Here is an 11,183-nt window from a genome sequence, read left to right as displayed (position 1 = left end):
GGAAGCACTGAATACCTCACAGATGGCCAAAAGAACCAACAGGTATGTCTTGGACAAAGTGCAGCCGGATGCTCCTTGGAAGCCAGGATGGTGAAGCTTTGTCTCACATACTCTGCGCATGTTGTTTGGAGAGGCTGTTCCTTGGAGAAGGACATCATGCTTGGAAAGGCGGAGGGACGAGGTAGGAGAGGAAGAACCTTAACCTGGTGGATCGACACAGTGACTGCAGCAATGGGCTTGAGTGTGTCAGGAGGTGTAAGGTTGGCACAGGATAGGATCTCTTCTTTACAGGAGTCATACTCGACTGGACAGCACATCATCATCATCTAATTAATTAATTACAATGTCTAATCAGCCTCACATTGTGTATTACCTTTCCCCTTACCTTACTTATCTGTTAACTAATTTTGTCTCTCTTCTCTTTCCTTCTTATCCCTGGTAGCCATTCATCAGAATAACTATTAAAAATCATATATAAATACACACTTGCTTGAATCATTCAAATAATAAGGAAAATTCTAGAAGAAAATAAATCCCTTGTATCTGCTTCACTGCTTTTATTTGATGCATTTCCCTGTTGGCAACCAATATTAATGCAGTGGTGGTGTATCCACTTGCAGATGCTCCTAGGCATTTATATGTTTTTTAGTTTGTTTAGTTCATTATCTTGTTTTGAAGTCTTCCTACCCAAATTTTTGGTGAATTTCGTGGGTTCCAGGAACTGCCTCAGGAGCAAGTGGCAGACCCCCAGGTAAGAGAGACACTCACATTTTCAGCCTGACCTCGCTCTATTCCCTACGTGTCTAAAGTTTGGGCCTCAGGTGTGGACAGAGCTGTCCGTGGGTTTAGGACCCTGAACGTATTACCACTTTTCTTTTTATAACTCATTTACAAATTTTTATAAAATGAATAGGAATCATTAGAAAAATAATTATACTGGGGGGTGGAAATCCTTCAGGCGAGAAGAATTGAAGGCCTGCCTGCCCAGCGCTTAGCCTGCACCTTAATTTAGCACTTATTTCACTTCTCCTTGTTGCATAATAAGTTGTTTACTGGATTGCCTCCCTGGAGGGCGGACAGCTCTTCATCCCTGGGCCCTCCCCTCTCCGCTTGTTCTTCATCAGGCAGTGCCAACCCTCACCAGCCACACAGTGTGTTTATGAACAGGCAGGTAGCTTTTCCAGGGCGATGACTTCTGGCAGCTGCTGAGAGAGCTGTGGGTCACACAGACCCTCTGTGCCTCAGTTCTGGCTCACAAAAGGGCACCCAGGCCCTGGAGGCACTCAGGCAGGGCTGCTGGGCCCCCTGGAAGCTGGGTGTGAACACAGGTGCATTTATTTATGGTGGCGGGGCTGGTGGGGGGAGCAGGCAGGCTGTCCTCAGCTGAGGAAGTAATTAGAGTGTTGCCAGGAGCAGGAAGTGGGGAGAGGCTGGGAGGCTCCAGCCTTTTCACAGTTATAAATAGCCTGGTCTGTTGGCGGAGGTGGCAGTACACACGGGAATAGAGGTGGGAGCAGCCAGTGCTTGGCGGGGGGAGGCAGGGTGCTGTGCAGGTGGGGGCTTTAGATTTCTGCGTGTCTGTCATTCAGGTTTGGGAAGGTGAAAGGGAGTTGACCTGGTGGGAATAGGGCATGTGTACTGATAAGCCGGGAAGGTGCCTGGCTAAGGTCCTGTTTTCTCTACCTCCTGGGGGCTCCCCCATCTGTCCCCACAGCTGGCCCAGTGACATCACATCACGATGGATGGTGTCACCATTGCCACCCCCCCGCCACAGGCCCCCATACCGGACCCTACCGAATCCTTAGCTGGCTATTTACTCATTCTAATTACAGAATAATATGTGATCTAATTGAAAATTGCTTAAATGTAGTATTTTGATTATATGAATATTAATAGCAAAACTGTTTCATAAAATCTTTCTGGATGAATTATAACACCATTAGTTAACATTATTAGTAACTGAGTGGAAGTTGGCTTTTCTTTTACTCCGTCTCTTTTAATTACTCCTCTACTCTGAAAAAAGTTATTGATACAGGTTCACAGTACTAATTACCACAATATTGTAGCTGAAACACCAGGAAATTTGACAAAATCAGTGGTTATAAAAACAGGAGCAGAGCAAAGCAAGCGGCAGCTTGTGCCTGTAGCGAGTGCAGATGAAACCACTCCATTCAGAGCACTGTTGTAATTGGGTAATAATGACAGCCCTGAGTGGAGTGCATTAGAAGGCCCAGGAAGTGAAAGAACATAGAATTTTAGCCTTGTAGGTGTATTGATACATGTAAGCAAGGCTTATTAAAAATGCTTTTGTGGTAACTAACAGATATTTTAATTAAATGAATAAACTTCTGCGGAAACACTGCACAGAATTTTACATTCATTTTGGTGTCACCTCCTCACACAATGTCACCTCTGGTGACACCACTGAGCTGGCCTACCAGGGCTCACATTCCTGCCTGGGACTCAGATTAATAGTTGGGGGGCACGGAGGTAGCTCAGCAGACTCCACAGTTCCAGCTTCCCGCCTCCACTTTCGCAGGAAGCGCGGGTTATAGGCTGGGAGCTCGAGATCATTTATAGATTTCCTCGGGAACAGTCCCTGCGGGCGCTGGGCAGCACTTCTCCTGACTCATCGGAGAACATTTTAAAAATAACCTGGCAGAGGAAAGGGGGCTGTCCGCCCCCCTGACCCCCACATGCTGGGAGAAGGTGGTGGACACCAAGCCCCCCCCCCCGCCCCCCCCAGGGCTTCCCAGACGTCTGCCTGGGGCAGGTGCTGGTCAGGAGCCAGCACCCGGCATGCTGGGAAGGAGCACTGCCAGCACTGGGTGGTTGCCACAGCAGCTGTTCTGGGGCACCGCGCCTTCTCGTCAGCCATGATATGGCAGCACCCCGGCCTTACGGACGTAGTACTGGGGCAACAGAGCAGGTACGGACTGAACTCACTATGTGAACCTAGACAAGTCCCTTATCCTCTCTGGGTTTCAGGAGCCTCATCAGTAAAGTGTGGGCAGGTGAGTACTACAGTCCTGTCCAATGCTTACATTTATTTTTTTGATTGTGTTAAAATATATACAGCAATCCCTGGGTTATGAGTGAGATCAATCTTAAGTGTCTTTAGGTAGAATTTGTAGGTAAGTAAAAATAGTTATATGCAGTTCTTATTTGGTTGCTAACCAAAAGGTATATAACAACAACAACAACCACCAAAAGGTCTGGTGGCTAAGTGGTAAGAGGCTGCCCAAAGGCACGTGGTTCAAATCCACCACCTGCTCTGTGGGAGAACGATGGACAGTCTCTTCCTTGGCGATTAATTGCCTCTGAAAACCCACTGGAGGTCTGCTATGGGTTGGTTTCAACTTCACAGCACAAAACCAAAACGTCAGCGGTTCGAATCCAGCAGCTACTCTTTGGGAGCCCTTTGAGGGAGTCTGCTTCCGTAAAGATTTGCAGCCTTAGAGACCCAACAGGGCAGTTCTAGTGTGTCCTACAGGGTTGTAGGAGTTGGAATTGACTTGATGGCTCCGCATCTGATTTTGATGCGGGTTAAAGGCTGGATTCATTTTCAGTTATTCATGATGTATAATGCCCAAGTGAAGATGATTGTGATGAAGAATGTGTTGCAAGTAGGGCTTGGTCCATTCATTTCAAAGTGAAGGCGAATTTAAGTAATACTAAAGCCTAAATGCAAGTTGTTCCTTTGTTGGAGGTGTGTAATCCAGGGACTTACCGTATAACATACCATTTGCTTTTTTGAACCATTTTTAAGCATATGGCTTAGTCATATTAATTATATTAATAAGGTGATATAGCCATTATCCATTTCCTAAACTTTTTCATCACCTCAAACAACACTGTTGCCAATAGTCAATAATTTCCCATTCTTCCCTTACTCCAGTCTGGAACCTCTAATCTACTTTCTGCCTCCGTAGATTTGCCCCTTTGGGACATGCCATGTGTAGGGTCATAAAATAAGTAGCTTCAGTGCCTGGCTTATTTAATTTAATATATTATTCTCACAGTTCATCTGTACTATGATATGTTAGAACTTCATTTTTTTATGGCTGAGTAATTCATTGTGTGTACCTGCCATATTTTGTTTCTATAGGTTATTATACTAACGCAGCAATGAATATTGCTGTACACCAGTACATATACTTGTACACCAGTACAAGTATCTGCCTGAGTCCCTTTTGCCACTTTTGGGCTGATATACCTAAGAGTGAAATTGCTGGCCCGTATGGTAATTCTGTACCTTTTTGAGGAACTGTCAAACTGCTTTCCACGGTGGCCGCACCATTTTAGACAATTCCCATCCACAGAAATGCATGAGGATTCATTCCATTTTCTCCACAGCATCACCAACACTTTTGTTACTTCTTTTTTTGACAATAGACATCTTAGTGGAAAGCGGTATCTCACTGCGGTACACTTGCATCTTTTACTTTACTTGTAGATATAGATTGGCACTAGTAAATTAGACACCACTGATATTTAATGAGGAGTCATGGTGTTGCTATGGGATAAGCATGGACAGCTAACTGAAAGGTTGGCAGTTTGAATCCACTAGCCTCTCCTCAAGAGGAGGATGAGGATGAATATGCTCCCATGGAGATTCACAGCCCTGGAAATCCTACAGGACAGCTCTACTGTATAGGGTTGTGATAAGGGCCGATTGGATCTGACTTGAATGGCAGCAGTGGGGTATTTATTGAGCCCCTTTTCACCTGACATGGTGCTAGGCATACTGTATAGGGTTGTGATAAGGGCTGACTGGATCTGACTTGAATGGCAGCGGTGGGGTATTTATTGAGCCTCTTTTCACCTGACATGGTGCTAGGCAACCCCATGCAAGCAGCTTTTTATATAAGGCAAATTTGTGGTTGGCTATCGTATTGGTTAGAGAACAGTGTTGGTCAGACCAACAGGCAAGGTTCTGGGCCAGGACCACAGCTGTGTGTTCCTGTTGTCCAAAGGACCAGAAGGGGAGCATGGGAAAGGAGCGAGGATGAAGGTAGAACACATCCTGACACTGATGAGAAGGGTACTATGAGTTGTGATCTGGCTTGATATTTTTTCCCCATAAGCAACTTAGATTTACCATATGGGCCCAGTCACTCGTCCAAGGTCACACAGCTGGGAAGTGTGTGGAGCCCAAATGAGAATTCAGGTGTTTTGACTCCAAGCCCAGTTATCTTGGGAGGAACAATAATTATTTCTCTCCACTGTATTTAGAAAGATCTAAAGTTGGCAAGATGGCTCCAGGAACCAGGTGGCACTTGGCGGCGAAGACAGGGCTCTGCTTGCTCCCAGCTAGGGCCAGCTCTGATCTCAGGCTGGAGGAGGAAGTTCTCTGGCGCTCAGTGCGGTACCTGGCACTCTGTGTGAATGACAGCCAGATGTTCCCACGACAGCAGGATGTGCACTGAGGGGCATCATGGGTTACCATGGAAGAAGAGGGGCAGCGGCGGTTACCATGTGGGAACCCAATGTGCTGGACAGGGAAATCCTGGCCAAGTGGACTCTGGGCATCCCTAGGCCAAGAATGGTGACTGGGAGGCCAGGGGTCTGCAGGGTGTACTTGGGTGAGGCCTGGCAATTGTCCTTGAGGCCTCTGACTTATGCAGACAGTGGCAGCATCTGAATGCCTAGCCCCTAGCCTAGAACGAAGAAGTTTGATAAAGATGATAGCCGGGAAACCATCTGCGAGTAAAACCCTACTCTGCTTGACTTTGAGATACGGGGTCACTATGAGCCAGACTCGATACTCTAGCTTTCTCTTTTTATTAATCACAGGAAAAAAAGAGTCAGAGCTTAAACACTAGGCTGCGAACCTAGCAAAGACTGGTAGTCAAACCCACTCAGTAGCTCAGAGAAGAAAGAGCTGGCCATCTACTTCCATAAAGATTTGCACTCAACAGACCATTATGGGCAATTCTGTCATTTGTGATTGCAGTGAGTTGGAATCAACTTGACAGACTCACCACCAACAACAAATCATAGAAGGTGGGCCAGGACCTGACAGGCTAGTCTCATCTCACCTATGCTCTTCCGGCTGCATTTCTAACTGTTCTAGAATGAAAGAGCTTGCAAGGATGTGGTGGGAGGGACTCCTTGGGGAGCAGTTGTTATGTACTGTCGAGTCAGAACCAACTCATAGCTGCCCCTCCAGCAGGTTTCCAGAGGCAGTCATTTGCATGGGAAGAGACTCCCATCCTTCTCCCATGGAGATTCCAAATGTGTGTCTTTGGGTTGGTAGAGCAGCTTCTATCACTGGGCCACCAGAGCCTCTTCCTTGTTGGGTTATTGTTGTTGTCAAGTCAGGTATGACTCATATGTCCCTATGAACAGCCAACCTAAGTTCTATCCTGTACCATCCTCATCATCTCAGACTCACTAGAGCCCATTGCTAAAGTCTCTGGGCCAGGGATCATCTTCTCCTTCATTGACCCTCCATCTTTCCAAGTATGATGGTCCCTTAACAAGGAATAGTCTTGCCTTGGGATATGCCCAAAAGATGTATGAAAGATGAAGCATTGTCATCTCTGCCTCCATGGAGCACTCTGGCCACACTTTTCCCAAGACCTATCTATTTGCCCTTTTTTCAGTCTATAGAGTATTAAGTACTTTCCTCCAACAACACAACTCAAAGACATCAATTCTTCTTCTGTCTTCCTTATTCATTGTCCAGCTCTCTGATTCATAGCAGGTGATTGAGAAGACCATGCCCTAAATCAGGTACACTTTAGTCTTCAAAATGACTTCATTACTCTCCAGCATTTTGGAGAGGCCCCTGACAGCAGACTTGCCCAGTGCAATATAGTGTTTCTTGATTTCCTGACTGCTGGTACCAAGGGTGTTGGTAGAAGGCTGTATAGATCAGTTGTTCCCAGATACCTCTGATTCCCCAGAGGAATTGAATACAGGTTCTCAAGTCTCCCCCACATTTACTGATTAGGAATCTTGTGAGCCAGGCTGGGAATGTTTGAGGTCCCAGGACTCCGGGCTTCATGTGTCTGTAGGTTGCATCATTCTGTGGCTCTGACTTTAGAATTCTAGGACTAAATACATGCCAGTTTCCCTCTCCTTCTCCCTGTGTCACATTGTTAACTTCTAAGCATTTTGCAGCCACTGACATAGTAACAATCAATGGACAAGAACAAACAACCACCTCAGGAGACTGTGAAGATGAAGGGTAATCAATTGCCTTGGCAGCTGGTGCAGGGCCTGGACAAATGGCTTCTGTGGAGGCTACTGGAGAAACTGGAGGCAGAAACTATGCTTCTGGGACTTCTGTGCCGAAAGTGAGTTGATGTCCGCTCTCCCCTTAAGGCCAGGGTCACAGGCTAGGGTCCCTGAGGTGAGGGACCAGGGCTGAAGAAGCCCCGTCAGGAAGTGGCGGGTCCTGTCTCAGAACTAGATTTTGGGCTGATTGCCATGGTCTTTGAGGAGTAGGAAGCTTCCCAAGACACAGCAGCAAGGTGACAGCACAGGACATCTGTGAGGGCAGGTCTGGGGTTAGGAAGAGAAGGGACAGAGACGTTATAGTCATCTCCTGAGAGACACCTAGTGCTTGCCATCACACTATTTCCAAGTCTCACAGAATGCATTTAAGAGGATACTATTTACCCTAGTGTCGAGATAGATGAGGCTAGAAAGGCCCAGATTAAATAAGTTACTCATGGCCACACAGCTGATGTGAGGCAGAGTAGGATTTGAACTTGAGTCTGGCTGGTTCTCAAGTCCACATTGTGCCTTTCATCTCATACACTTCTCTCCTGGTAGGAGCATCATTCTCTGAAAGTGGGTCCTTGTCCATCAGTATATGATACTGGTCCAAGGTCAGGTGTAAATAAAACTGAAATAGAACCCATAATCTTAGAGTGGATTCCAACTTACACTACTCTGTAGGCAGGATAGACCCATTCCAGAGGTTTTCAAGTCTGTACATCTTTATGCAAGAAGACCGCCTTATCTTTCTCCTGCCAAGCAGCTAGTGGGTTCAAACTGCTGACCTTCTGGTTAGCAGGCAAGTGTTTAACCACTGTCCCACCAGAGCTTCTAGGTCAGGTGTGTATATATAGAAATGAACAAGTATGAAAGAAGACTTTTTAAAAAGTCACAGAAATTTGCAGTATCCCAGGACAACCCAATACAGTATCAGCAGCATTTGAACTTGGCCCAAGGTCAAGTCTCTCTGATTCTGAAAAGGCTTGCTGGGGAAGCAGAGGCTAGTATGCTTTTGACCTTGGCCTTAGCCTCATGAGGCACATAGGAGCTCAGCAGGTGGCTGTGCTGCTCATGTTTCTAGAAAAGAGGGCATGGATTGCTGTGCTGGTGTTGATGTGAGAGTACCCTCAAAAAGGCAAAGCATGATTAGTCTCTCAAAGGATGAGCTGGAATTTGCATGGCAGTTTGGGGCATGTGTGTATGTAAGTATACATTCATGTACAGTTAGGGGAAGAGATGGAAAGTTCTAGACGGCTGAAATAGCTTGTAAAAGCTCAGGTCTGAAGGGTTATGTGGAGGTAGGGAAATGAAGAGAGGCTGCCTGGACAAGTGCGAAGTGGGCGTGGGGAGAGTCTGGGGGCTGGACAGGTGAGCAGGGTAGGTGGAGGGATCCACACAGTTTTTTCTGATGTTAAGCTCAGCTCAGTTTTCTAAGCTGTGCAATGGGAAGAATAAAGCCCTTTCTACAGGGCTGTGAGGTTGAAAGTAGTTGGTGAAAACAGCCATTGGTCACTCAGTCACTCCCCTGGGCAAGTTTCCTCCTCTGGCAAGTTGTTGTGGGGTGGAGAATCAACCTTCATATATACTCTCTAGGTTCTCTCTCTGCATCCTTGGTGCTACAATGGTTAAGAGTTTGGCTGTAAACAGAAAGGATGTTGGCTCAAATGCACTGAGTGACTCTGCTGGAGAAAGACCAAGTAATCTGTAAAGATTCAACTCAACTCACGGCTATCAATTCAGAATGACCCATAACTGACCCTCCAGCCGGTTTTCATTTTGCACAGAAGGAGATTGCACATCTTTCTCTTGTGGAGAAGCTGATGAGTTCAAACAGCATCTTTGGGTTGGCAGTGCAATTCCTTACCCACCAGGCTGCCCAAGCTCCCTAGCTCTGTGATCTGCAGACTCACTTGGGAAACACTTTAGGGTGGTTCTGCTTTATCCTGTGGAGTCACAATCTGAGTCACAAACAACAGCACATCTCAGGCATCTCTAAGGTACCTAATAGCCCCAGCTCCAACCCCTATCAGCACTGCTACCACTCTGATTTTCATTTTAAGGAGTTTGGAAGCCAACTCAGTTTCAGAGGCCACAAGTAGGGAACAAGGCCTTGCCTAATCTCACCCTTGGCCTTCGAAGCTTGGCTTCCTCCCCTGCTTTGCTATGCACCCAGCCAAACTCTGTTACCCCAACCCCCACCCCCAGAGATGATCTCATTCATCTCTGAACTCTTAACACACATCTTTGAATCAAGGACAGCGCTTTTCTGTAAAGCTGTTGTAGCACAGATGGTCTAAAACAAGCTCTCACCTTTGTAGTAGAGGCTGGAAAGGAAACGTAAAGGGTCCAAGGCCCGAGGGCTTGGGGCCCAGTGTGCCAGCTAGCTGGGGTTTTCTTGTTCTCCGTGTTGGACCTGCCAAGCCAGCTTTTCCAGCTCCTCGAAATCCCACACTGCCAGGACTGGAATATCTCTCTGGAGCCTGCCACCCACTTTGCAGCAGCATTTCCTGCCTGGTTCCTGTGTGAAGTTGCACATCAGGGCCCATCAAAGCCTTGGGATCCTTGGGCTCTGGTGCTATCCTCTCCTAGAACAGGTCAATCAGAGGACCCAGCAAGATCTCAGGAGCTTCTCTGCAGGGATTTGAACTGACACCTGCATTCTTCATTTACTTGCTACTGTGACATCAGCTCACATGTATTATTATCTTTAACTATCACCATAACCTATAATATAGGGGATGCTGTTCAGAGGTGCAGGGACTTTGGAATGTGGAGACACGTGCCCAAGCTCATAGTGCTAGAGAGGTGACAGCTGGGACTGGAAGGCAGTTCTGTTTCAGAAGAAAGCCTGGGCAACTGACCATCATACCACACGGCCATCAGATTAGCTCTAACACTGGCCCAGCCTTCTAGTATGAAGCCACCATATGTGAAGAGTACTTTGAACTTAAGTCGGACGTAAGTGCCATTAGGGGTGCTGCCCACTCCTTCTGTTATGAAATTCTTGCTCCATCTCAGAGCTTTGTCTAGGAGGCCGTGGTTCCTGCCATTAAGCCTAAAATTCCCAGGGAGTCATCTTCTATTTCACATAATTATCCCCTCACATGTCAGCCCCAACACTTCCCTTCCTTTGCGGGTGTCACACCCCTTAGAGCCGAGCACAATTACCCTATTCCGTTTGAGCTGGCAGAAGCCAGAGTGTGGGTCTTTTCATCTCTTCTAATTATTCCATTTCCCCTGGTCCCTCATTGTTTCTGATATTTCGTCTCTGAACATCTTCCAATTTCAGGGTTTCTTTCTGGAGTGGTGGTTGCCAACAGGCCAGTGCTAAAGTCAGAAAAGCTCTCATTAGGAAGAGACCAGGAGGGACCGTCCCTACAAGGGCAGAGCCAATCCTAGAGTGCAGAGCAGCGGTGTCTGGTGGGTCTGACTTCTTCCCTCTCTGGATGCTCATGGCTGCTCGGACTCTGGTTTTGGGGGCAGTGGGGTGTGGGAGGCAGCGGACCTCACCAAATAGCCTTCTGGGCATAGAGTGACCTGAAGCTTCTCTGAGCAGGCATCTGCTGTGTGCCAGACAGATGTGGAGCTTCAAATTTGACTCACTGACATCAAGATGAAACAAACCAACCCATAGCTGACTCTCCTGCAGATTTTCAGAGGCTGTGAATTGCACGGGACAAGATTACTCATCTTTTCCCCATGGAATAGTTGGTGGTTTTGAACTGCATACCTTTGGATTGGCAGTGCATCCCTTTACCCACTCGTCCACCAGTGCTCTGGTCCTAGGACACTGTGGGCAGCCACTAAGCTCTTTTTGCCAGTGAGTTTATGTTCTATTGTGTGAGAAAGGCAGCAGGCAGGCAAAGCAATAGGTTAATGTAAGCAGTTGAATTGCAATGAGGACAAAAGACAGAGGCAGGGATGCAAGCGACAGAGTTCCTACATGGAGCAGT

General features: G+C 47.0%; 1 protein-coding gene across 1 annotated transcript in view; it reads left to right on the top strand.

The window, feature by feature from the left end:
• The first annotated feature begins 8,536 nt into the window (after positions 1-8,536).
• Positions 8,537-11,183, top strand: part of LOC102851036 — a 32,345-nt gene continuing 29,698 nt past the window's right edge. The window contains exon 1 of the mRNA XM_006880199.1: positions 8,537-8,598. Within this exon, the coding sequence (XP_006880261.1) occupies positions 8,537-8,598 (62 nt within the window). The remainder of the gene's footprint in view (positions 8,599-11,183) is intronic.

The sequence above is a fragment of the Elephantulus edwardii genome, unplaced genomic scaffold, assembly GCF_000299155.1.
Source record: "Elephantulus edwardii isolate Elephantulus edwardi_28Jun2011 unplaced genomic scaffold, EleEdw1.0 scaffold00006, whole genome shotgun sequence".
In the NCBI taxonomy this organism is placed as follows: Eukaryota; Metazoa; Chordata; class Mammalia; order Macroscelidea; family Macroscelididae; genus Elephantulus; species Elephantulus edwardii.
Note: the sequence above shows the minus strand (reverse complement) of the source record. Positions and strands in the feature narration are given on the sequence as shown.